Source organism: Sorex fumeus, unplaced genomic scaffold (genome assembly GCF_029834395.1).
Source record: "Sorex fumeus unplaced genomic scaffold, SorFum_2.1 ptg000008l, whole genome shotgun sequence".
Lineage (NCBI taxonomy): Eukaryota > Metazoa > Chordata > Mammalia > Eulipotyphla > Soricidae > Sorex > Sorex fumeus.
In genome coordinates, this window is record NW_026606065.1 from 88,955,845 (window position 1) to 88,980,623 (window position 24,779).

At 49.0% G+C, this 24,779-nt stretch overlaps 1 protein-coding gene across 1 annotated transcript in view; it reads left to right on the forward strand.

Annotated features, from left to right (window-relative positions):
- The window catches only part of SMAD9 (SMAD family member 9), an 80,694-nt gene that overhangs the window by 48,349 nt on the left and 7,566 nt on the right, over nucleotides 1-24,779 (forward strand). Inside the window, exons 3-4 of the mRNA XM_056109794.1 lie at nucleotides 2,963-3,217; nucleotides 7,050-7,271. Coding sequence (XP_055965769.1) covers nucleotides 2,963-3,217; nucleotides 7,050-7,271 — 477 coding nt within the window. The remainder of the gene's footprint in view (nucleotides 1-2,962; nucleotides 3,218-7,049; nucleotides 7,272-24,779) is intronic.

Consider the following 24,779-nt stretch of genomic DNA (forward strand, 5'->3'; position numbering starts at 1 on the left):
TATAAAATTGCTTTGGCATATTGCTATCAAAGTCCTAACCAAGAATTGTCAATTTCATTCCTGGGTCTACATGGTACTCGGGAGTTGATGAAAGACCCTGAGCTTAGGCAGCCTTTAGACTAGGTAAGAGTCTAGTAAAAGTTGGAGGAAAATTTTCCTCAGTCCATCTTGAGTTTACTCCTTGCCACTGTCTGATGTGATTTCAGAGGTATAATTTGTCCTTTTGTGAAAATATCCATACTTGTGGACAAGCACATGACTCTTAGGAAAGCTTTTTTTTCTGTTCTACTTTACCACCTACACACACACACACACACACACACGCACGCACGCACGCACGCACGCACGCACACGGTAGCTCCCACATGCATCCAGACCCATTCGCCCTCTGACCTCTGTGTCATGATTAGATGCTAATATACGAGGCATTTAAAAGGTGCAGAAAATTGAAAACAATGTCTGAAAGCCCCCTCCATATTGGCAAGGAGCACCTGAGATAAGGAAATAGAATTTAATTCTTAGAAATAGCAATCACTATAAGTTGAATGATTATCTACGTCCCCCCTCCGATTTATCTGCTGGATATTTAATGCCCTTTTGATGATCGAGGAGGTGGGGCCTTCAGAAGGCACTTGAAGACAGACCCTCAGGGTAGGATTAATGAGCTTCCAAAATAAGTCCAGAGCTGCCTTGGCATTTCCACCACCTGAGAGTATATTGGAGCTGCAGCCTGTAGCCAGGAAGAGGCAGCTCCGCAGAACACCCCAGACCTGGCACACTGAGTGCAGGCCAGCCTCCAGGCTGAGAGAAATGACACTCTGCTATGGCAATCAGTTACAGAAGCCAAAGTGCTCTGGGATCACTGGGTTTTGTATACAAGGATTTAAAATATGCTTAGTAGAAATCTGCAGTAGCTAATTGAGCCAGTCACGCTGAATAACAACCAAGGTGATACCGTCACTTTCCTTTTCCTTGTCTTTTTTCTTCTTTTCTCTTATTTCCTCTCCTTTTTTCCTTTTCTTATTTTCTCTTTTCTTCCTTCTTCCTTCCTTCCTTCCTTCCTTCCTTCCTTCCTTCCTTCCTTCCTTCCTTCCTTCCTTCCTTTCCTCCTTCCTTCCTTCCTTCCTTCCTCTTTCTTTCTTTCTTCTTTCTTTCTTTCTTTCTTTCTTTCTTTCTTTCTTTCTTTCTTTCTTTCTTTCCATTTTTAGGCCACACTCAGTGATTCGTCGATTGCCTCGAGCAGGCCTCAGTAACGTCTCCTTCATCCTAGCCCTGAGATTATATTCAAGGCCTGTTAGGAGAATGAGACCCATCATTATTACTGGTATTTGGCATATTGGCTACGCCACGGGGAGTTTGCCAGACTCTGCCGTGTTGACAGGCTACATTCAGTGATGGTCAGGGCTTATTCCTAGCTCTGTGCTCTGTGCTCAGGGTTCACTCCTGGTGGGACTCAGGGACTCTATGGGCTGCTGGGGGTTGAACCCAGGTCAGCCACATGCAAGGCAAGCACCCTGTTCACTGTACTATCCTCTGCAGCCCTCTTTTTTGTGCTTATGAGTAAAATAGTTCTATTTAGGGAAACATTGGGCTAGAGCGATGGCACAGCTGCCTTGCATGCAGCCGGCCCGGCAGAGCTGGGTTCGATTCCTCTGCCCCTCTCAGAGAGCCCGGCAAGCTACCGAGAGTTTCTCGCCCGCTCGGCAAAGCCTGGCAAGCTCCCCCTGACGTATTCGATATGCCAAATAACAAGTCTCACAATGGAGACATTACTGGGCCCGCTCGAGAAAATTGATGAACAATGAACGGGAGGACAGTGACAGTGACAGGGAAACATTAGGGGAGTGAAGGCTTGAAAATATAGAGACAGAGACAGAGAGTCACAGGTAATTCCCAGGATAGGAGATGTTGTCACCATCACTTTTCTGTGGAGAAATGTTCACTGCTTTTGTTTTTCACAGATGGTAGAAATACATTTATCAGAATAATACTTGTGGGGACAAGCTACAGCATATCCTTTCTTCTCTTGGTGCCTCAGATGCCATGCCTCAGGCATGAAAGTCTTCACATGGCAAAAGCATGAGCAGTCTGTGAGCCTGTGACACTGCTGGGACTACTCCTGGCTCCGTGTGTGTTTTGGGGGAGGGGGGACACTCCCTGCAGTGCACAGGGAGTGTCCCCTGGTGCTCTGTATGAATTCTGTCCATTGAGCTCTCTCCGCATTTCACTTTCCTAAGCTTCTAGAGTAAAGTCAGGATAAAGGACATACTTGTTCTTTTTCAAGTACAGAACACAGAGGGAAATAGCGAAGTGAACAGACTTTTAAAGTTTCCTTATTCACTTTCCTTATTACTCAGTGCAATTTTGTCATTACTCAGTTACTTAATAGCTTTTTGTTTATCTTAAATCATTCTAATCAAGATAATTTTTGTGAGGCTAGAAAGTCTTTACCAGCAGGACTGAGTCTGACATTTCGGCTGCATGTAAATAATTTAGCAGGGCCGGGGAGGTGCCCGGGGTTTGGCAGCAGGCAACAGAAGCCTATTTTGACTGGCAGAGCCGAAAGGTGCTGTGAGCGGTGATGTCTCCACAAGGGCTTGGTCATGGCTGTAGGCGGAGGGAACAGGCAGGCCCTTTGGAGAACTGCTGGCAGAATGATTTCTCCTCTAACCTTTTCATTCATTGTGGACTTCTGCTTAACATTCAGGCCACAGGGAGAGAAACCGTTGGTTTAACCTACTTCGCTGGCTCCCTTTTGGGGAAGAGATGGAGCCTTCGGTGACGATTTCACAGTGAACACACAGTGTGGCTTCCAAAAGGAAAAACAAAAAAGCAAAAACAAGACTTGTGTCATCCAAAAGAGGAAAAAAATGGGTCCAGAGAAGCAGCCAGTGTCCAGCGTCCACTCTAACTTGTAGCATGAGCCAGTGTTCGATTCTAACCTGCTGGTTCTTTCTCCTAGTGCTGCCTCCCGTCCTGGTGCCGAGACACAGCGAGTACAACCCCCAGCTCAGCCTCCTGGCCAAGTTCCGTAGTGCCTCCCTGCACAGCGAGCCACTCATGCCGCACAACGCCACCTACCCCGACTCCTTCCAGCAGCCCCCCTGCCCCGCCCTCCCTCCCTCGCCAGGGCAGTTCTCACAGTCTCCCTGTGTGGCCAGCTACCCGCACTCCCCCGGAAGCCCTTCCAAGCCAGAGAGCCCCTATCCACACCCAGGTCAGTGGGAGCGCTGGTGCCTGTGGGGTCAGGGAGTGGTGGTCAGTGGGGTCAGAGGGAGCGGTGGTGCATGGGGTCAGTGGGATGGTGGTCTGTTGGGTCAGTGGGATGCTGGTCTGTTGGGTCAGTGGGAGTGGTGGTCAGTGGGGTCAGTGGGATGGTGGTGCGTGGGTCAGTGGGATGGTGGTCTGTTGGGTTAGTGGGATGCTGGTCTGTTGGGTCAGTGGGAGTGGTGGTCAGTGGGGTCAGTGGGATGGTGGTGCGTGGGTCAGTGGGATGGTGGTCTGTTGGGTCAGTGGGATGCTGGTCTGTTGGGTCAGTGGGAGTGGTGGTCAGTGGGGTCAGTGGGATGGTGGTGCGTGGGTCAGTGGGATGGTGGTCTGTTGGGTCAGTGGGATGCTGGTCTGTTGGGTCAGTGGGAGTGGTGGTCAGTGGGGTCAGTGGGATGGTGGTGCGTGGGTCAGTGGGATGGTGGTCTGTTGGGTCAGTGGGATGCTGGTCTGTTGGGTCAGTGGGAGTGGTGGTCAGTGGGGTCAGTGGGATGGTGGTGCGTGGGTCAGTGGGATGGTGGTCTGTTGGGTCAGTGGGATGCTGGTCTGTTGGGTCAGTGGGAGTGGTGGTCAGTGGGGTCAGTGGGATGGTGGTGCGTGGGTCAGTGGGATGGTGGTCTGTTGGGTCAGTGGGATGCTGGTCTGTTGGGTCAGTGGGAGTGGTGGTCAGTGGGGTCAGTGGGATGGTGGTGCGTGGGTCAGTGGGATGGTGGTCTGTTGGGTCAGTGGGAGTGGTGGTCAGTGGGGTCCATGGGATGGTGGTCTGTTGGCTCAGTGGGAGTGGTGGTGTGTGGGGTCCAGGCTGCTCGTGAGCAGGCCAGGCCCATCTTCATCCTCCCTGAACTGAAGCCCTTCGGGCCTTTGCAGTTCTCTCGGGTGTGTCCTCTACACCCTCAGCCCCGGCCTCCCCCTAAGATGATCAGAACCAGACCCAGTTTGGAGCTGTTGGCCCAAAGCCGCAGCATTGCCTGTGCTCTGGAGTCTGCTTCTAAGGCGGAGGAATTGGTTGGCAAGGAAATAGATGGGAGAAGTCCTGGAGATTAGTTGGCTGTTGTTCCGTTTTGTGAAACCGTCAAAGTAAGATCATCAGATACTCAGCTCCCCAAGGCAGGAAGCCTGGCCGAGGACGAGCTGTGCACAGGATCAGCGCTGGGCGTTTTCTTGGCCACCGTCTGTGGTGCTGTCTGCTAGCAGCCTTGGGCACGTGACTCTGGTGGGCAGAACTGGAGAACCGTCCTGGCCAGTGCTCACTCCGCCGGGGCTGGGTGAGCCAGTGCAGCATCCCGAAGCTAGTGCTCCTCAGGAACTACCTGCAGTTCTGGAAGAGAGTTGGGGTGGGGGACAGACTCCCGAGGGGGAGTCTGCTCAGGGGCCTGGGTTTGCTGATGGTGCTCGGCCCGGTCGCGCACTGGTAGTCCCTGTGGGGTTCAGCACGTGGTACTGGCACTCTGAGCTGATGCTTGGCAGGCATGCCCAGCAGCCGTTCGAGCTGGGCCCCAGGCCACGAGTCAGTGACTATTTGCTGACTTCAAAAGCACACGGGGGGCTGAGCAATAGCACAGCGGGTAGAACGTTTCCCTTGCACAGGGCCAACCTGGGTTCGATTCCCAGCATCCCATAGGGTCCCCTGAGCACCGCCAGGGGTAATTCCTGAGTGCAGAGCCAGTAGAGTAACCCCTGTGCATCGCCAGGTGTGACCCAAAAAGCCAAAAAAAAAAAAAAAAACCTGCGAGGCTCACGGGTCTGCCCCGGAGGAAAGGGCCAGGCAAGGCTGCCTTCTGGTGGCACGTGCTTAAGGCCTCTGAATGGGTCCAGGAAGAAATTCACACGTGTCTCCTGAGCGCAGGAGTAATGCCGGAGTAGACATACTTTTTAAGGTCGAGCCTAAAGGCATTTGGTGCCTTTTTTTTTTTTTGCAATCTGTATGATTTATGTAGTCCTCTGTTCTTGTCTGTAAGTCTTCGCATAGGGAAGCGTTCCCTTGGCTGCCAAGAGGAGAGTTAAAAGATGAGTAGAAAGAGCTGTGGGTGTCCTCTGCCCCCTGGGTGCCACATAAGGCCGTGGAACCTCGGGACAGGTCCTGGTGTGTCCCGACAGATGTGCGGGCTTCTCACCCACCGGATACAGACTGGCCGGTGGGTGGCACTACCGAGAGCCAGGTGGTCCTTGGCTGGACGAAGGTTCTGGCCCCTGCCTTGGTGAAGCAGCGTTGCTGTTTTCCTCTTCTGCCCTCCGCCGTCCTTCCTTTTCGCTTTCGCAGCACAGGAACTGCGCGTGGGACTCACCTCTGACATTGAATCAGCAGGCTGTTCTACTGCGGAGAAAAACCAAGTAGCTTCTAAATTTGAAGGCATTTGCTTCATTTTTGTTTTTTTAGTTTTGGGGCCACACCCAGCGATGCTCAGGGGTTTCTCCTGGCTCTGAGCTCAGGAATTACTCCTGGTCGGCTTGTGGGGGGCCCATACGGGATGCGGGGGATCAAACTTGGATCAACTGCGTTCAAGGCAAAAGCCCTCCAGCCCCGAGAGCGGTGCTTTTAGAAAGACGCTTAAATAGGGCTATTAGCAACTTTCACGTACTGCGCCCATGCAGCTTGTCCTGCTGCTCATAGTGTTCAGCCCTTGGTCAGCTTGTGTGAATCAGGTCTTGATTCCCGAGGCCTGGGGTGGGCCCTGAGGCTCCACTGTCCTGGCCAGCCCCAGGGATGCAGAGGCCACAGGTCCAGGGATACAGAGAGCAGGGAGACACAAAGGCCGTTTCCTCTTTAAGCATCCCAGAGTATATCCTTCTACTGGCGAAGGACATTCCAGGAGTAGAGTCAGGCACAACGAGTGCATTTTCCCGGGATCACACTTGGCGCATGTGGACCTCCAGGGATTTGAATTTGTGATCAGAGGTTTGCAAAGCAGATGCACTTACTCCCTGTGCTATTTCTTTTTTTAGCTTTATGTTTTTTAAAAATCATACCCTAGGGCCGGAGCGATAGCACAGCGAGTAGGGCGTTTGCCTTGCACACGGCCGACCTGGGTTCGATCCCCGGCATCCCATATGGTCCCCCAAGCACTGCCAGGAGTGATTCCTGAGTGCAGAACCAGGAGTAACCCCTGAGCATCGCTGGGTGTGACCCAAAAAGCAAAAAAAAAAAAAAAAGAAAGTAAAAATTATACCCTAACTTTTTTTTTTTTGAGAGGAGGGTCACACCCCATAAGGCACAGGGGTTACTCCTGGCTCATGCTCTCAGGAATTACTGCTTGCGGTGCTCCGAGGATGATGTGGGATGCTGGGAATCGAAAGTGGGTCCACCACGTGCCAGGCAAATGTCCAACCCGCTGTGCTATCACTCCAGCCCCATACCCTAATTCTTACTTATCATTTTAGCTTCCAGCCCCATACCCTAATTCTTACTTATCATTTTAGCTTCTTAGAAAAGGCCTCTCTATGCCTCTTTTGCAAACCACAGCACCCAAAAGGAGAGGGAGAGAGAACAAAAGGGAATGCCGGGTCGGTGGGGGGGGGGGGGGGGGGGAATATTTCAGGCCTTGACGAAGACTACAGGGTTCAGTTCTATTCTTGTTCGCCTGAGAAAACAAGCCTGAGTTAGCCGAGGCATCTGCCAGTCCCATGCCCCCTGGGTGCTCCCCAGAGGCCCTGCCTACCCCCTCGCCCCCACCCCGGCTTCCCTTGGGGGCCAACCAGCCAGGGCAGCCTCCTGGGGTGCCCTGCCGCAGGGCTCCTGGCGGCCCGGGGCTGCGCTGACTGCCTGGCCCGTCCTTCCCTTCCAGACTTCAGGCCCGTCTGCTACGAGGAGCCGCAGCACTGGTGCTCGGTGGCCTACTACGAGCTCAACAACCGCGTGGGCGAGACCTTCCAGGCGTCCTCCCGCAGCGTGCTGATCGACGGCTTCACCGACCCCTCCAACAACAGGAACCGGTTCTGCCTGGGGCTGCTCTCCAACGTGAACAGGAACTCCACCATCGAGAACACCCGCAGGCACATAGGAAAGGGTAACTGGCAAGGAAGCATCACCCGTGTGCCGGGCGCAGCCACACCTGGCTCCGTAGGGCCCATCCTGACTGTGCGGGCTCACCGCGGGAGGAGCCCCAGGCCTCGGGGCTGGTCACCCTGCAAGTCAGCAGACCCGAGAGGGGGGTGTGGAGGGGGAGCCGGAGCACCGTAGGCTGAGCAGCCCGAGGCTGCGGGAACTTGGGGCAGGAGCAAGTCGGAGCTCTTCTGGGCTTGCCTGTGGCTGCTAAGCAGGGGCTTCTGCCACGCCGTCCCAGAGCTAAGTAGTTATGCAGGTTAGTCTCGGTGTGGACGTCTCTGATACTGCTTGATCCAGAGATAGAATTGAAATATTAAACATGGGTGCCTAGGGGCTGGAGCGATAGCACAGAGGGTAGGGCATTTGCCTTGCACGCGGACAACCCGAGTTCAATTCCCAGCATCCCATCTGGTCCCCTGAGCACTGCCAGGGTTAATTCCTGAGTGCAGAGCCAGGAGTGAGCCAAAAACAAAACAAAACAAAAACATGGGTGCCTAAAATTAAGATGCATGAATATATATTAAGGTCCTTTACTTTTCATGTGGCTGGTCCCCGTTTGATCCCGGCCACCCCTGGTCCCCTTGCATTGCTGGGTGCCACTGGGATGCTGGGTAATCCCTGCAAGCTTGCATTGAGCCTTTGGCCCTGATGGTCGAGAATCACGAGGACAGTCTCTGAGCCTCCTGAGCACTGTTGGGAGACCCTGTAATCAAGACAAATACTGAGGGAGTCTAGTGTGTCTTCAGGGTTGGACCCTTGGTGCCAGCAGGGCATCGGGCAGGAAACAAGGTGGGGAACAAGGAGAGAAATGAGGTCCAAAAGGAAAAAGTTGAGGAACAACTGTTGAGCTGCTTTAGCTTTGGCTTTGTGGAATGGCCAGATGGATTTCCACAGAGGAGCTGCAGGTACAAGTACCATTTTTATTTTTTTTATTTTTTGCTTTTTGGGTCACACCTGGTGATGGACAGGGGCTGCCCCTGGCTCATCACTTATCACTTAATCACTTAATCCCCGTTATTCATCGATTGACTCGAGCGGGTGCCGGTAACGTCTCCATTCATCCCGGTTGCGTGCTAGCGTAGCCCAATGGTATCTGTTCGTTCTAGGAACATGCAGAGCCTCAAACCGATCATTCAGGGTCTTGACGAAGAAGTCTGACCATCTTGTAGGTGGGCGTCCACGTGATCTTTTGATGTCCCGTGGAATCCAATCAGTAATGACTCTAGTCCAGCGGTTGTCTGTAAACCTCATTACGTGTCCAGCCCATCTGATTTTTGATGTCTTGGCAAATGAGACAGCGTCCCTGATTCTTGAGCGTTGACGAAGATCAGAACTCCGGATTCTATCTCTCGTTTGAGTGAATCGTGATATTCCAAGCATAGTTCTTTCGATTCCTCGTTGAGAGACCCGAATAGCGTTCTCATCCTGTTTTCGTAGGGTCCAGGTCTCTGAGGCATATGTTAATGCAGGAAGAACAGTGGAATCAAAGAGATGTGCTCGTAGCTGGAGGTTCTTTGTCCTTTTAGTTATTTCTTCAACGTTCTTGAAGGCATTCCAAGCCGCTCTCTTCCTCCTGCGCAACTCAGGTGCCAGGTCATTCATCATGTTGATTTCTCGACCTAGGTATATATAACTGTTGCATTCGGAGATGGTGGTTCCGTTGAGAGCGAATGGAGCGTCAGGAACAAGGCTGTTTCTCATAAACATTGTCTTCGTAAGATTCAGCTGTAGTCCGACCTTTCCACATTCACGGTCAAAGTCGTTCAGCATTTGTGCCGCTTGGCTGATGTTTGGTGTTATTAGAACGATGTCAGCAAAGCAGAGGTGGTGTAGTTGCCGACCAATATCTTCACTCTCATGCTTTCCCATTTCAGTCGTCGCATGATGTTCTCGAGGGTGGCACTGAAGAGTTTTTTGGTGAAATGGTATCACCCTGCCGAACCCCTCTCTTGATATGGTTGATTACTTCTTTGTAGAATGGTGAGATCTTGGTAGTGAATCCGCAATAGAGCTCACGAAGGATCCTGATGTATTGAGTTTGTACGCCCTGATTGGCTAGGGTTTCCCTGACCGCTTCCGTCTCAACAGAATCAAAGGCCTTCTTTAAATCAATGAACGTTGGACAGAGTGGCATCTTGAACGCCTGAGAAACCTCAATGAGCTTAGTAATCGTGTGGATATGGTCAATGGTACTGAATCCTTTTCGGAACCCGGCTTGTTCACATGGTTGTCCTTCATCTAGTGTTCTGCTAATCCTATTCAGGATGACTCGAGTGAACAGTTTGTAGACGACAGACAATAGGCAGATTGGGCGATAGTTGCCAATGTCGTGGATGTCTCCCTTCTTGTATAGTAGTACAGTCCTGCTGGTTTTCCACTGGGATGGAACCTTGCATTCAGACAGGTAGCGTGTGAAGAGCCGAGCCAATGTATTGATGAGTACTGATGGTAAGTTCTTCAGGTGTTCAGGTCTGATCTTGTCTGGGCCAGGTGCTCTTTGTTTCTTTACCGATGAGATGGCATGTTGGATTTCGGAAGGGAGAACATTGGGAATGACATATCCATCATGTGATATGTGGTATGTGGGCAAGTGGACGTGGCTATTAAAGAGATCTGAGTAGAAGTCATGAATAATCTTCTCCATTGCCCTTCTGGAAGATGTGATAGATCCATCATGATGTCGGAGGGTTTTGTAGTTGGTGAAGGACAGGCGGGCATTACGAATGCTTTTCCCAGCTTCTGCCGCATCTACCAGTACTGCTGCTCTCCTGTTTTTGAGGTCATCCTTGATGGCTTCTCTGCACTGTTTTGCTAGTTCAGATGTTCGCTTGTGGTTGCCTGAGGCATGTGCCAAGCCACGTTGGCGAATAAGTTCAAGAGTGTTCGAAGAAAGGCGGTTTTTTGTGGTTATCTCTCTCTTGGCATTCCTCACACAATCATGGAGGTGCTGAATCATTCGATCGTATTCCTCATCAATGTTGTCAATGACGGCATCTTCCTTCCCATGTTGCCGCAACAGAGCCAAAGAGCTCCCAGTTGGTGGTCGTTCTGGGAGTCCTCTTCTTAACCCTTGCATTCTTTTCTCCTCGTTCTGTGAGGTAGAATTTTGCACGAAGAAGACGGTGGTCTGATCCCGTTTGGAATTTTGGGACAACAGCAACATCGGTTAGACAAAACCGCCGATTGAATATGATGTGGTCTATTTCATTGTGGAACCGTCCATCGGGAGACTCCCATGTCCAACGTTTAGATTCAGCCTTTTGGAACTGTGAGTTACCATGGAAGGTTTTGGTTGACATGATGAACTCAGACAGTCTGTCACCCTGTTCGTTCCATTCTAGGCCATGGGTCCCGATGTGGAGTTCATCGACTGATTTTCTTGGTCCTATCTTGGCATTAAAATCACCGACAATGATCTTGTAGAAGGTGTGATCTTCTTTATAGAACTTCTCCAGCTCCATGTAGAACTTCTCAGTTTCTCTTTCACCATAACTGGATGTTGGTGCATAGACAACAAAGATAGAAACTGCCGGTAGTGAGCCATATCTATTCAAGTGTAATCGTCCGATTCGGGTTGTTAGGCATTCGAATGAATCAATGCTCGTGGCTAAGTTTGTGTTCACAAGGATACCAACACCACCGACGCCTCTTTTATCACATGTTCCAAGGAACAGTTCTTCTCCAGTGTCGAAAACGGCATGATGTGATTGATGTCTTCTCGTTTTGGTCAGACCAATGATGTCGTACTTGATCTTTCGTGCTTGTACCATAAGGTCTTCAATGGATGCAGCAGATGCCAGCATACAAGCATTAAACGTACAGACAATCATTTTTGTTTTTCTTCGTTTTGGCAGCCTATTTCTGCCTTGGTATTTTATCAGCCTTTCCTTCCATATCCTTCTCGACTCTGCCATATTCAGGGTTAGGGGAATGAGATCCATTTATTACTGGATTTGGCATATCAATTTGGTCTATTTGGCATAGACCACGGATAGCTTGCCAGACTCTGCCGTGCGGGTGGGATATTTAAAGGTACCCTGAAAACTTAGAGAAAAGTAAATAGTTGCGCGGCCGCGAATGCTCCCAGGAGCTTGTTGTGATAATCTCTGGATCCTGGCCGTTGTTGGGGTTACACGGCAGTTGGAGGGTGTAACTGTCTAGCTACTGACAGGTCCAGTCCCAAACCGTGCAGGCTTGGAGATCTCAGCCCCGGGTCCCACACACCTGGGTTCCTCTGGCTCATGCCCTCAGGAATTACTCCTGGCAGAACTCAGGGGACCATATGGGATGCTGGGAATCGAACCCGGGTTGGCCGTGTGCAAGGCAAATGCCCTATCCGCTGTGCTATCACTCCAGCCCCAAGTACCATTTTTAAAGGATCCCATTTTTATTTCATTTTTAAAAATTTTAACTAAGTCACTCTGTGATTCATTTTTCCATGATTGAGTTGCGGGCAGACAGTGTTTCAGCACCGATTCCTTCACCAGTGCCCACTCCTCTCCATCCTTTTCGTCTTACTTGAGGATTATTTATGTATGATTTACCCTGGGACCTCTCAGCAGTGCTCAGCCTGGCCGCGCAGTCCCGTCTGAGGGCTCAGTGCCAGGCAGCTGCTATCAGGGCCATAGCCCAGGGCTCAGGGCGATGGAGATCACTCAGGTACACTCTCCTGCTGAGGGGGGTGCAGTGCTGGAGGTCCAGTTCAGGCCCAGCTTGGGCGAGCTGAGCTTCCCAGCCCTTGGGGCCATTTCCTGGCCCCTAATGAAGCCCCTTAAAAAACAACTTTATTGTTGAGTCTGGAATGATAGTACAGCGGGTGAGGCAGTCGCCTTGCACATAGCTGACATGAGTTCGATCCCCAGCATCCCATCTGATGCCCCACCAGGAGTGGTTCCCTGAGCACAGAGTCAGGAGTAATCCCTGAGCACTGCCAGGTATGGCCCCAAAGCATTAATGACAATAAACAAATCTTTGTTATTTTAATTTTTTTATTAGTGAAACACCATGAGGTACAGTTGTAGATTTACAATTTTTTGTACTTGGGTTTCGATTATACAATGATCAAATACCCATCCCTCCATCAGTGCCCACTTTCCACCACCATGGATAATATCCCTCCCCCCTATCCCCCCCATCCCACCCTGCCTCTGTGGCAGGGCAATCCCTTGTGTTCTCTCTCTCCTTTTGGGTGTTGTGGTCTGCAAAAGAGGCATTGAGTGGCAAACATGTTCAGTCCATAGTCTACTTTCGACATGCATCTCCCCTCCTGGGAGGATCCTCCAAACAACCTTTATTTGGTGCTCCCTTCTCTATCTGAGCTGCACTTTCCCCTAAAATGCCCAGCTGGCCTCTAAGCTATGGAGTAATCCTCCTGGTGCTGATCTCAGCTATTCTTTGGTATTAATCTCATACTTTGTTACTTTATATCCCCCAGATGAATGCAATCTTTCTATGTCTATCCCTCTCTTTCTGACTCATTTCGCTTAGCATGATACTTTCCATGTTGTACCACTTGTATGTAAATTTCATGACTTCCTCTTTTCTAACAGCTACATAGTACTCCATTGTGTAGATGTACCAAAGTTTCTTTAACCAGTCATCTGTTCTTGGGCATTCAGGTTACTTCCAGTTTCTGGCTATTGTAAACAGTGCTGCAATGAACAAACAAGTGCAGAAGTCACTTCGACTATACATTTTTGCCTCTCTGGGATATATTTCCAGGAGTGGTATTGCTGGGTCAAATGGGAGCTCAATTTCTAATTTCTTGAGAATGGTCCATACTGTTTTCCAAAAGGGCTGAACCAGTTGGCATTCCCACCAACAGTGAAGGAGTGCCCCTTTCTCACCACATCCGTGCCAGCATCGGTTGCTTTTGTTCTTTTGGATGTGGGCCAGTCTCTGAGGTGTGAGATGGTATCTCATTGTGGTTTTGATATGTATCTCCCTGATGATTAATGATGTAGAGCATTTTCTCATGTGCTTTTATGCCATTCGGAATTCTTCTTTGAGAAAGTTTCTGTTCATTTCATTGCCCCATTTTTTGATGGGGTTGGATGTTTTCTTCTTGTGGAGTTTAACCAGTATTTTGTATATCCTGGATATCAACCCCTTGTCAGATGTGTATTCGGCGAATATCCTTTCCCATTCTGTAGACTGTCTTTGTATTTTGGTCACTGTTTCTTTGGAGGTGCAGAAGCTTCTTAGTTTAAGATAGTCCCATTTATCTATCTCTGTTTTCACTTGCTCAGTCAGTGGCGTGGCATCTTTGAAGATACCATTAGCTTCAATGTCATGGAGGGTTTTGCCAACTTTGTCTTCAGTGTACCTTTTGGTTTCTGTTCTGATGTTGAGGTCTTTAATCCATTTTGATCTTTAATTTTTTATTATCGTTATTTGGGTAACATGCCTATAGTAGTGTTCACGTGTGTGGTTCTGATGTACAAAGTTCCTTCACCTTCAACACCACCAAAGTGCCCAGGACCCTTCCCCGCATCCCTATGTCACTTCTAGTCCCCTCTCCATTCCCTAAAGCCCCCACTGCTTGGTAAGCTGTGTGCTGTCATCCAAGACCGAGGGTTTGTCATAGTGGATTCTGTCTATTCCCTTGCTTCCTTGCTCTGAAACAGGGTCCCCTTTCTAATGCTGAGGTTAAGCTGTAGGAATTTAAGGATCAAAAGCACAAACAGTCTTTCTGTTATCATGAATGGTGAGCTAAGTTCCCACCTTAGTCATAAGTCGCCAGTTAGCTTTGAGCCTCTCTGGTCAGTGCTCCTTGCTCTGTAAGTTAGCTGAGACGGCTGGCCCTCAGGGAGTTAATGCTGTCTGCACTGCCAGCTCACATGGACCTGGAGCTGCATTTTCTCTGGTGTCATGGTCTGTGCTACTCACCCACGACCTTCCACTCTGCCTTCCACTCCAAGGGATGTGCTGTTAGGTGGCGGGGCTGGTGTTAAGCCTTTTTTTGTGGTTCTGCCACAGTGAGCTGGTGCAAAGGAAATCGAACCAGTTCTTTTGACTTCACTGGCAAAGTGCTTTAAGTAAGAGCCATTAGTGAGTTGGAAAGAGAGGGACAGACAGAAAGATTGCGCTCATTTGTGGAATATAAAGTAACAGAATGGGAGACTAACACCCAATAATAGTAGAAATAAGTACCAGGAGGACTCCTCCACAGCTTAGAAGCCAGCCTCACACGCTGGGGGAAAAGGCAGCTCAGATAGAGAAGGGACCACCAAGTGAAGGGTGCTTGGAGGGCCCGCTCAGGATGGGAGATGCGGGCTGAAAGTGGACTATAAACCAAACATGATGGTCACTTAATACCTCTACTGCAAATCACAGCACCCAAAAGAACAAAACAAAATGAACAAAATGAACAAAACAAAATGAACAAAATGAACAAAAGGAAATGCCCTGCCACAGAGGCAGGGTGGGATGTGGGGGGATGGGGTGGGTAGTGGGAGGGATACTGGGACCATCAGTGGTGGAGAATGGGCACTGGTGGAGGGATGGATACTCGATCATTGTATGACTGAGAAGCAAGCACGAAAGTTTGTAAATCTGTAATTGTACCTCACAGTGATTCACTAATAAAAAATTTAAGTAAATAAAAAATAAAGAGCCATTTAGTAACTGAGTCCTGGATTTCCAGAGGCAGCCCCTTCAAACCCAGAGACCGTTCCTCTGAGAGCCTAGAACAGTGCATCCTGGCAGGATGATGTCTTCTTGTGTTCTTCCTGAAAACTATGCGAACCACTAGAACCTTTTTAAATGACTGGAGCTATCTGCCTTGATCACCTCATCTGTGTGAAGCCCCATGGCATGTGCTGCTGCTTATTTATCTAATCATAACCTGTAATAATCTCCTTGTAGCACATTATGGAAGAGACAGCCCAGGAGCTCACTAAGTTATCTAAAAGATCAGTACCAGGAATTGGCAACCCTGGGTCTGTCTCTTGGGGTCAGTTGAGCCCCTCTGTTAGAGGGGAGACTCTTCAGCCCTTTATCTTGGTGCCCTTAAAATGCATCATTGGAATAATTGTATTTTTAAAAAGCGATTGAAAATATCTATCCATGCTCCAGCAGTGATATACCATAATCATCAAATCAGATCAAATCTTAAAGTGCTGAAATTTTACAGTGGTTTACTTTGAAAATGTTAAATTGGATAAAACTTTATGTTTTCCTTTCAAAGCTGTTCCAGAGAAAGGATACTGCTCTGAGAATTACATTGAGCCTCAGGGAATTGTAAGCATCTGTAAGAAAAGAAGACAAAAGAATTTCTGACATATATTCTGTAGACGTGACTGCACGCAAAGAGCGAAGGTTGGGTTCGAGACGTCCTAGTAGAGGGCAGGCACTTGCCTCACAGTGCAGCTGACCCTGATCATGTGGTCCCCTGCTCCACTAAGGATGATGCCTGAGCGCAGAGCTGGATGTGGTCCAAACTCTTCCCCACCCCCACCCCCAAAAGCCAAGGTTATTTCCTGATGATTGGGCTGTGACCTCATAGTCCAGGTCATCAGAGTACAGTTTCTTCTGCTTTTAAACAGTGTGTTTCAGGATGACTTCCAAATAGAAAAAGCAGGGTCTGAAATCACTTATTTGAACACAGGTGTGCTTTTAAATAACTGAGGTAGGATTATGTTTCTAAGAGATGCATGACTTAGTATAATCATTAATCATAGTAGAATCATTTCTGATCTTTTTGGATTTGTTTTTGACTTAACCCTTACATAAGCCTATACCAGGTTCTTGGCCTGAAAGGACTGTCAGAACAAAGCTGTCACAATTTTGTATGTGTGTGTATTTTGTATATGTGTGTGTGGAGTATGTGTGTGCGTGTGTGTGGACCTAAATATGTATGTGTGTATCTGTGTCTCTCTGTGTGTCTGTGTGTCTCTGTGTGTGATTGTGTGTGTGCTTGCGCGTGTGTGCTTGCGTGTGTGTGCTTGCGCGCGTGTGTGTGTGTGTGTGTGTGTGTGTGTGTGTGTGTCCCCGGCCCACACCTGGCACTGCTCAGGGATTGCTTCTGACTCCCAGTGTGTTGCTTGAGGGTCACGGTTACTCCCAGTGGTACTTGTGGGAGCGTGTGGTTCTGGGAACCATACTCAGCCCTCTCGCATGTCAAGTATGTCTCTCAGCATGTTGAGCACTTTCCCTGGGTTGGGCACATTTCTCTTTCGACATGTTGCGTTTGTTCTGTGTAATATCAGCTTTTCCCCTAGAAGGGAGGAAACTATAATTGTGATAATTTCTGACAGTAACTCCAGTTTTTGCACTTACTGAAGAAAATCAAGACATTTCTGAAAATAATTATATCCCAGATCATTAAATTTCTTTTGTAATTTTTTTTCCTATTTTGAGAGGGTGTGTGTGTGTGTGTTTTGGACCACACCTGGCAATGCTCAGGGCTTGCTCCTAATTCTGTACTCAGGAATCACCCCTGCACTGCTCAGGGGACCACATGAAATTCCGGGGAACAAACCTGGGTCAGCCACATGCAAGGCAAGTGCCTTGCCTGGTGTACTACCTCTCTGGGGAAATTCATCTTGTTTTAATGAAAGAATTAACCAGATATAAGTGTCTGATTTGCTAGTTCCTTGGAAAAAGGGGCTGTACCACATTTTGCTTTTTGAGGTCCCCCCCCAGTAAATTTATTTTACCTGGCTTATTTTTGGTGAGAGGAGGGACTGGGTTGGGGCCCACCGGTGGTGCTCAGGGGCCACCCACAATCTGCTCAGGGTACCGGACAGTGTTCAGGCATTGCCAGGAATTGAACCAGGGTGGGATTTGTGCAAGGCAGGTGCCTTAAGCCCTGTGCTCTCTCTCAGACCCAATTTTACCTGTTATAATGATTTTTCCTTATTTTTTAAATGTGAAGTAAGCCTTCTCATCTGTAGAATGGAATTCCTGTAGAAGATTTTACCAAAGAATGCCCTCCTGTTGCAGCCATTGGACTTGATATTGCAGAATACTTCGAATAATCAGAAAAATTCAGCAGCAACAAATGAGAAACTATTACAATTCTGTAGGTTATGGGCCCAGTCTTGTTTAAAGAGCACACGTAAAAGTAGAAAATTGAAATATAGTGTAAGAAATGTTTGATGATTTTGGAAGCTTGGGTTTGTGACTGGTTTCTGCTCTTTGCGTCTCTGTATTTTCGAAGTTTCTGCTTTGGCGCCCCTCTGCGTCCCTCAAGAGCAGCAGGACGGGATGGGACCGAGCAGGTGAGGACTTTTCTCGAGAGACGTTGCTGCCACCTGCTGGTGAAGCTCTGTAATAGCCGTACAACTCTCAGCAGTGCTAGGCGCACAACCCCTGTGGAAGGCAGGCTTGCCCGGGCCCAGGTCTCAGCTGTTCTGAAATCTGTACATTTCCATGATGATTATTATTTGGTTGGGCTGGAGCAGTAGCACAGTGGGTAAGGCATTTGCCTTGCATGCGGCCAATATGGCCAACCGGGTTCGATTCCTCCACCCCTCTCGGAGAGCCCTGCAAGCTACCGAGAGCATCTCGCCCACCCAACAATGCCTCGCATGCTACCCGTGACATATTCACTGCGCCAAAAACAGTAACAACAAGTCTCACAATTTGTTGTGAGACGTTACTGGTGTCCACTGGAGCAAATCGATGAACAACGGGAGGACAGTGCTACAGTGCTATTATTTGGTGATGCCTTAACACGTCTTTTTGAATCTTGGAAAGTTCCAAACTCCATCAGGCAGAGAGCTGCGTAATGACGCTGCTGCTTTTTTTTTTTTTTCACTTTTTGGACCACACTCGGTGATGCACAGGGGTTACTCCTGTTTCCGCACTCGGGAATTACTCCTGGCAGTGCTCAGGGAACCATATGGGATGCTGGGAATCAAACCCGGGTTGGCCGAGTGCAAGGCAAACGCCCTACCCGCTGTGTTATCTCTCCAGCCCCCCACATACCTAATTTATTGCTCCAGCCCTCGGCGCTGCTTCTTTTACCATTTTCAGCTCCACTATGATTCACATGCTGTGTCGTTCTTTTCCCCTGTCATCCAAAATAGTTTTTTTTATCTTAAAAAAGCAAATATCAGGCTTCACATTCTTTCTCCCATATACTTTATTATATGCTTACCTAGTTCTAAATCACCATTTTTACACTCAGAAATGGGGGCACTTTTTTTTGGTCTGTTTTGGGACCACACCCGGCAATACTCGGGGCTTACTTCTGACTCTGAACTCAGGGATCACTCTTGGCAGGCTCACGGACCGTGAGTGGTCCATATGCAGGGAAAGCACCCTTCCTCTGTACTGTCACCCTGGCAGACATGGGCACTTTTAAAAAAAATTTATTGAATCACCGTGAGATAGTTACAAACTTTCATGTTTGGGTTACAATCACACAATGATCAAACACCCATCCCTCCACCAGTGCACATTCCCCACCACCAATATCCCTGGTATAACCCCTCTTTCCCACCCTCCCCCTGCCTCCATGGAAGACATGATTCCCCATAATCTCTCTCTGCTTTGGGGCATTATGGTTTGCAATACAGACACCGAGAGGTCATCATGTTTGGTCCTTTATCTACTTTCTGCACACATCTCCCATCCCGACCAATTCCTCCAGCCATCTTTTTCTTAGTGATTCCTTTATTCCAGCTGCCTTCTCCCCTTTGCTCATGAGGCAGGTTCCAGCTATGGAGCAATCTATCTGTCCCATGTATCTACTGTTCTTAGGTCTCTCAGCCTCATGTTATGTTGTTTTATACTCCACAAATGAATGCAGTCCTTCTATGTCTGTCCTTTTCTTTCTGACTCATTTCACTTAGCATGATACTCTCCATGTCTATCCATTTATAAGCAAAGTTCATGACTTCATCTCTCCTGACAGCTGCATAGTATTTCATCATGTAGATGTTCCAAGGTTTCTTTAACCAGTCATCTGTTCTAGGGCACTTGGGTTGTTTCCAGATTTTGGCTATGGTGAAGAGTGCTGCAGTGAACAGAGAGGTACAGATGTCATTTCGACTGTGCTTTTTTGCATCCTCGCTATATATTCCCAAAAGTGGTATTGCGGGGTCATATGGAAGCTCAATTTCTAGTTTTTAAAGGACTGTGCATATTGTTTTCCAGAAAGGCTGGACTAGTGGGCATTCCCATCAATAGTGAAATACTATCCCTTTTTCCCCACATCCAGGCCAGCACTGGTTTTTTGAATGTGTGCCAGTCTCTGTGGTGTGAGATGATATCTCATTGTTGTCTTGATTTGCATCTCCCTGGTTGCTAGCGATGTGGAGCATTTTTTCCTGTACCTTTTGGCCATTTGTATTTCTTTTTTGAGGAAACTTCTATTCATTTCTTCTCCCCAAGAAATGGGCATATTTTAGAGATTCCAGATAATCTGGATAGTCTGCCAGATGTTACTTAGTCATGCAGGGGAGAATGCTGTGAAGACATGGGCGGGATCAACTGCAAACTCAGGGGAAGGGAGTGAGCCAATGGAAACAAGTTTAGGGGCCTCAGGGTCAGGGAGAAGGGTGGTGGCATATGGAGCCATTTTTCATTCCTTCCATTCAGGAAGAGACTCATGCTCATTCCTCCCACTTTGAACTCTGACTAGTCTTTTTCTAGTTCTGGGGATCAAACCTGGGACCTCCCACATGCCTTTGTTTTGCCTTTGTTCTTTTTTTTAATTGCATCACTGTAAGAAGCACAGTTAAAAAGTTGTTCATGATTGGGTTTCAGTCATACAATGTTCCCTGTCCCTTCACTAGTGCACATTTCCCACCACCAATGTCCCCAGTTTCCCTCTCACCACCCCTCCCCCCAGCCTGCCTCTGATTCTCCTCCTCCTTCTCTTTCTCCTCTTTCTCCACCTCCTCTTTCTCTTCCTCCTCCTCCTCCTCCTCCACTTTCTCTTCTTTCTCCTCCTCCTCCTCTTTCTTTTCTTCCTCCTCCTCTTTCTTCTCCTTCCCTCCTTCCTCCTTCTCCTTCTTCCTCTTCCTCTTCCTCCTCTTCTCCTCTCCCTCATCTTCCTTCTCTTCCTCCGTCCTCCCTGCTCCCTGCTCCCTGCTCCCTCCTCCCTCCTCCCTCTCCTGTCCTCTCCCCCCCCCCCCCCCACTGTCTCCTTTTGGGCATTATGGCTTCAATACAGGTATTGAAGCTTATCACGCGCATTGTTTTCCTGCCTTCCAACACTCAGTTCTTGTCTAGGGGGTCATTTCCGGCTATCATTGTCATAGTGGTCATTTTTCTGTCTTAACCCCACACCCCAACACACACACACACACACACACACACACACACACACACACACCTCACCACCCTGTGGCAAGTTTCCGACCATGGACCAGTCCTTTTAACCCTTCTTTCTACTGTCCTTGGGTGTTAGTTTCATACTATGTCTTTTTATATCCCACAAATGAGTGCAGTCAGTCATTCTGTGCCTGTCCCTCTTCTCTTGACTCATTTCACTCAGCATGTGTATCCACTTATAAGCAGATTTCATGATTTCATCTTTCCTGGGCTGGAGTGATAGCACAGCAGGGATGGTGTTTGCCTTGCACGCGGCCAAACTGGCCGACCCGAGTTTGATTCCTCCGCCCCTCTCGGGGAGCCCGGCAAGCTACAGAGAGTATCTCCCCCGCACGGCAAAGCCTGGCAAGCTCCTCGTGACGTATTCGATATGCCAAACACAGTAACAAGAAGTCTCACAATGGAGACATTACTGCGCCCGCTCAAGTAAATCGATGAACAATGGAAGGACAGTGCGGTGGTACACTGCATCTTTCCTGGTGGTGGTGTAGTATTCCATTGTGTAGATGTACCATAGGATTTTTTGTTTGTTTGTTTTTTATTCAGTCATCTGTTATAGGGCACTAGGGTTTCCAGATTCTGGCTATTGTGAATAGTGCTGTAATGAACAAAGAGCTGCGAGTGGCTTTTCTGCGTTGTGTTTGGGGGCCCGTAGGGTATCTCCCAGAAGTGGTATTGCTGGGTCCCGTGGAAGCTCAACTTCTAGTTTTTTGAGGAATGCCCATACTGTCTTTCAGAAAGGTTGGCATTCCCACCAACAATGAAAGAGAGTCCCTTTCTCCCTGCATCCGTGTCAGTATTGGCTTTTCTTGTTCTCTTTGATGTGAGATTGGCACCCTTTTAAGGAGCCTAACTGACCCACCCTCCTCCCAGTCTTTCCTCCAACATGTCTCTCCTTCAGGACTGCCGGAATAGGGCCTGTGGGAACTAAGTCTGACTCAGCCAGCCCAGATCAAGCCTTGATGGGGTCTCTGGCTCTAATTAGTCACAACAGGCTTCAAGCCTGCCCCCCCAACCCCCAGTTTCATAAAAGATGGGTGCAGTCACACACAGGTGGAAAACTCAGATTAAAAAAGGTACAGAACTCGGGGCTGGAGTGATAGCACAGCAGGCAGGGTGTTTGCCTTGTACACGGCCGACCGAGGTTCGATTCCCAGCATCCCATATGGTCCCCTGAGCACCACCAGGAGTAATTCCTGAGTACAGAGTCAAAAGTAACCCCTGTGCATCTTCGGGTGTGACCCCAAAAGCAAAAAAAAGTACAGAACTCAAAATCTAATCCAAGGTGTGGAGTGAGTGTGCCTTTGCGTTTCCTTTGTCATCACAGACTGTTGACTCCCATGGGTGTGTATCCTGACTGCTCACTCTTCTCTAGACTGATCTGGAAAATCTTACGTGGTGTAAGGTAACCCCGCCTGATCAATCAAAGCACAGAGTAAAAGATAGTTCCTGAGCACCGCTGACTGTAGCCTGAACAACAAAACCACTTGCCTTCTGGACTCATCTGTGGATGTGGCTGCCTCCAGTCTGTGCCCACCCCCGTTGAGTGCACAGGGCTGAGTTCTGGGCTGGTCTCGGTGCTCAGAGCCACGGAATCTCCCTGGGCTTACCTCATTGTCTCTGAAGCTTCTCTGCTCAGACGCTAAAACACCGCCTGCCTGCACACCTCTGCTCTCCCTACTCTGCATGCTGCTTTGTGATTACAGAGAAAACTTGAGCAGATCGGGGGGGCTGGAGAGATAGTCCGAGTAGGAGGCTTGCCTCACATGTACCGACCACAGTTGACCCGGGTTTGATCTCCACCATCCTGTGTGGTTCCCCTGAGCACTACCAGGAGTAATTCCTGAGTGCAGAAATGCAGAGCCAGCAGTAACTCCTGAGGATTGCTGTGTGTGCACCCAAAACCAAACAAACAAAAAAAAATGCTTGAACAGGACCAAAAACCATTCCCTAAGTCAAATCTTGGGTCAGATCACTGTATCACTGTCATCCTGTTGTTCATCGATTTGCTCGAGTGGGCGCCAGTAACGTCTCCATCCGTCCTAGCCCTGAGATTTTAGCAAGTGCCACATTTGAGGCTCTTTCAGGGTCAGGAGAATGAGACCCATCATTGTTACTGTTTTTGGCATATCAGAGAGGTCACAGGGAGCTTGCCAGGCTCTGCCGTGCGGGCAGGATACTCTCGGTAGCTTGCTGGGTTCTTCGAGAGTGAGAACTAGACAATAAGAGGTCGCACAGCCACAAATGCAGCCGTGCTTCCAGGAGCTTGGTTTTATAGTCTCTGGATCTTGGCTGTTGATGGGATTGCCCAGCGCTGGGGGCAAGTTGTGGGTGTGACTGCCTAGCTACTGGAAAAGGGAGGACCTGGGTGGAGGAGGCCCAGTCTCGATTCGAGCAGGCTTAGAGATCTCAACCCCGGATCCCGCACACCTGGGTTCCTCTGCTGCTTCCTTCATGCGTGAGGCTCTGAGCAAGTGGAGAGTGACCTTGAGCATGGCTGTAGCTGGGTTCCGGAAGTCTTCAGCTGCCAGGGCTCTGCTCTGGGCAGGGAGGAAGACTCAACCCGCCCCCCTCCTAGAGGCCCCGCTAAAGACAGCCAGGCAAGGGGGCAGGGGACTCTGGGTCAGATAACAAAACAAAACAAAAAGAGGCACTGTGATTTACAACGTTGTCCATGAGTGAGTTTCAGTCATACAATTTTCCAGCACCAGTCCCTTCACCAGGGTCCACTCTCCTCCACCATTGTCCCGTTTACCTCCCACCCACTAGCCTGCCTCTATGCGTTTTCCCCCTCTTTTCACACAGTGGTTTACTGTACCATTACAGATAGGGTTTGCAACATTTCTTCAACTTCCAGAGCTCCCTCCCCCTCATGAGCCCTCCGACCCCCACCAGTTCCCTCCCACATCACCACCACCACCATCATCACCATCATCATCATCATCATCATCATCATCATCATCATCAATCATCACCATCATCATCACCATTATCATTACCATTATCATCATTATCACCACCACCACCACCATCATCATCATCATCATCGTTGTCTTCTCCTAGAAGTGCAGTGCTCCCTACTGAAGACCGTGTCTCATGTTCTTTGTTTGGGAATGTTTTTCTCCTGTTCTTCTTTGTTTGGGAATGTTTTTCTCCTGTTGTGTTTCTCTGGGTCCCACATCTGAGTGGATTGTCCTGTATCTCTAACTTCACTCGGTGTGATTCTCTCCAGATTCATCCATGTAGCAACAAGCTTCATGATTCCATCTTCTCTTACAGCCAAGTAGCATTCCATCCTGGATTTATGTACACAGTTGCTTTATCCAGTCATTTGTCTTTGGACACATGGGCTATTTCCAGACTTTTTGCTGCTGGGAGGAGTGCTGCAAGGAACATAGGTGCACAAATGTCTTTTCTGCATTGAGAGAACAAAACTCTTATCCTACGTAATAGGTTGGGGAGGATTATATATTGAAAGGTCATTCCATTCAAATGCATCCTTCTTTTTGATGTTTGTTTGTTTTTGGGTAACACCCAGCAATGTTTAGGGCTTACTCCTGGCTCTGCATTCAAGAATCACTCCTGGTGATGCTCAGGGGACCATATGGAGTATCAGAGATCGAACCCAAGTTGGCTGTGTGCAAGACAAATGCCCTACCCACCGTACTATCTTGCGCCAGCCCCCAAGTACATACTTCTTGGAGCGATAGCACAATAGGTAGGGCGTTTGCCTTGCACACGGCCGACCCGGGTTCAATTCCTCCATCCCTCTTGGAGAGCCCAACAAGCTACCGAGAGTATCCTGCCCGCATGGTAGAGCCTGGCAAGCTCCCAGAGGCGTATTTGATATGCCAAAAACAGTAACAACAAGTCTCACAATGGAGATATTACTGGTGCCCGCTCGAGCAAATTGGTGAACAACGGGAGGACAGGGACAGTGCTATAGGGGCCACCACCAGCAAAGAGCCCCTAGCAAAGCTGAGCCCAGTGTGGATCGCCCAGATGGCACTTATGCTGTGGCGGGAACTGAGCTCAGGGCCTCCAACGCGCGGAGCACATGCTCTGCCTTGCGGCCTATCCACGGGTCCCTTTCTCGCCTTTGGGGATACTGTGAGCATCAGAGCAGGCTTTTCTCCTGGGAGCTCACTGGCCATCCTTTGGATTGATACCAGCCATGTAAGCA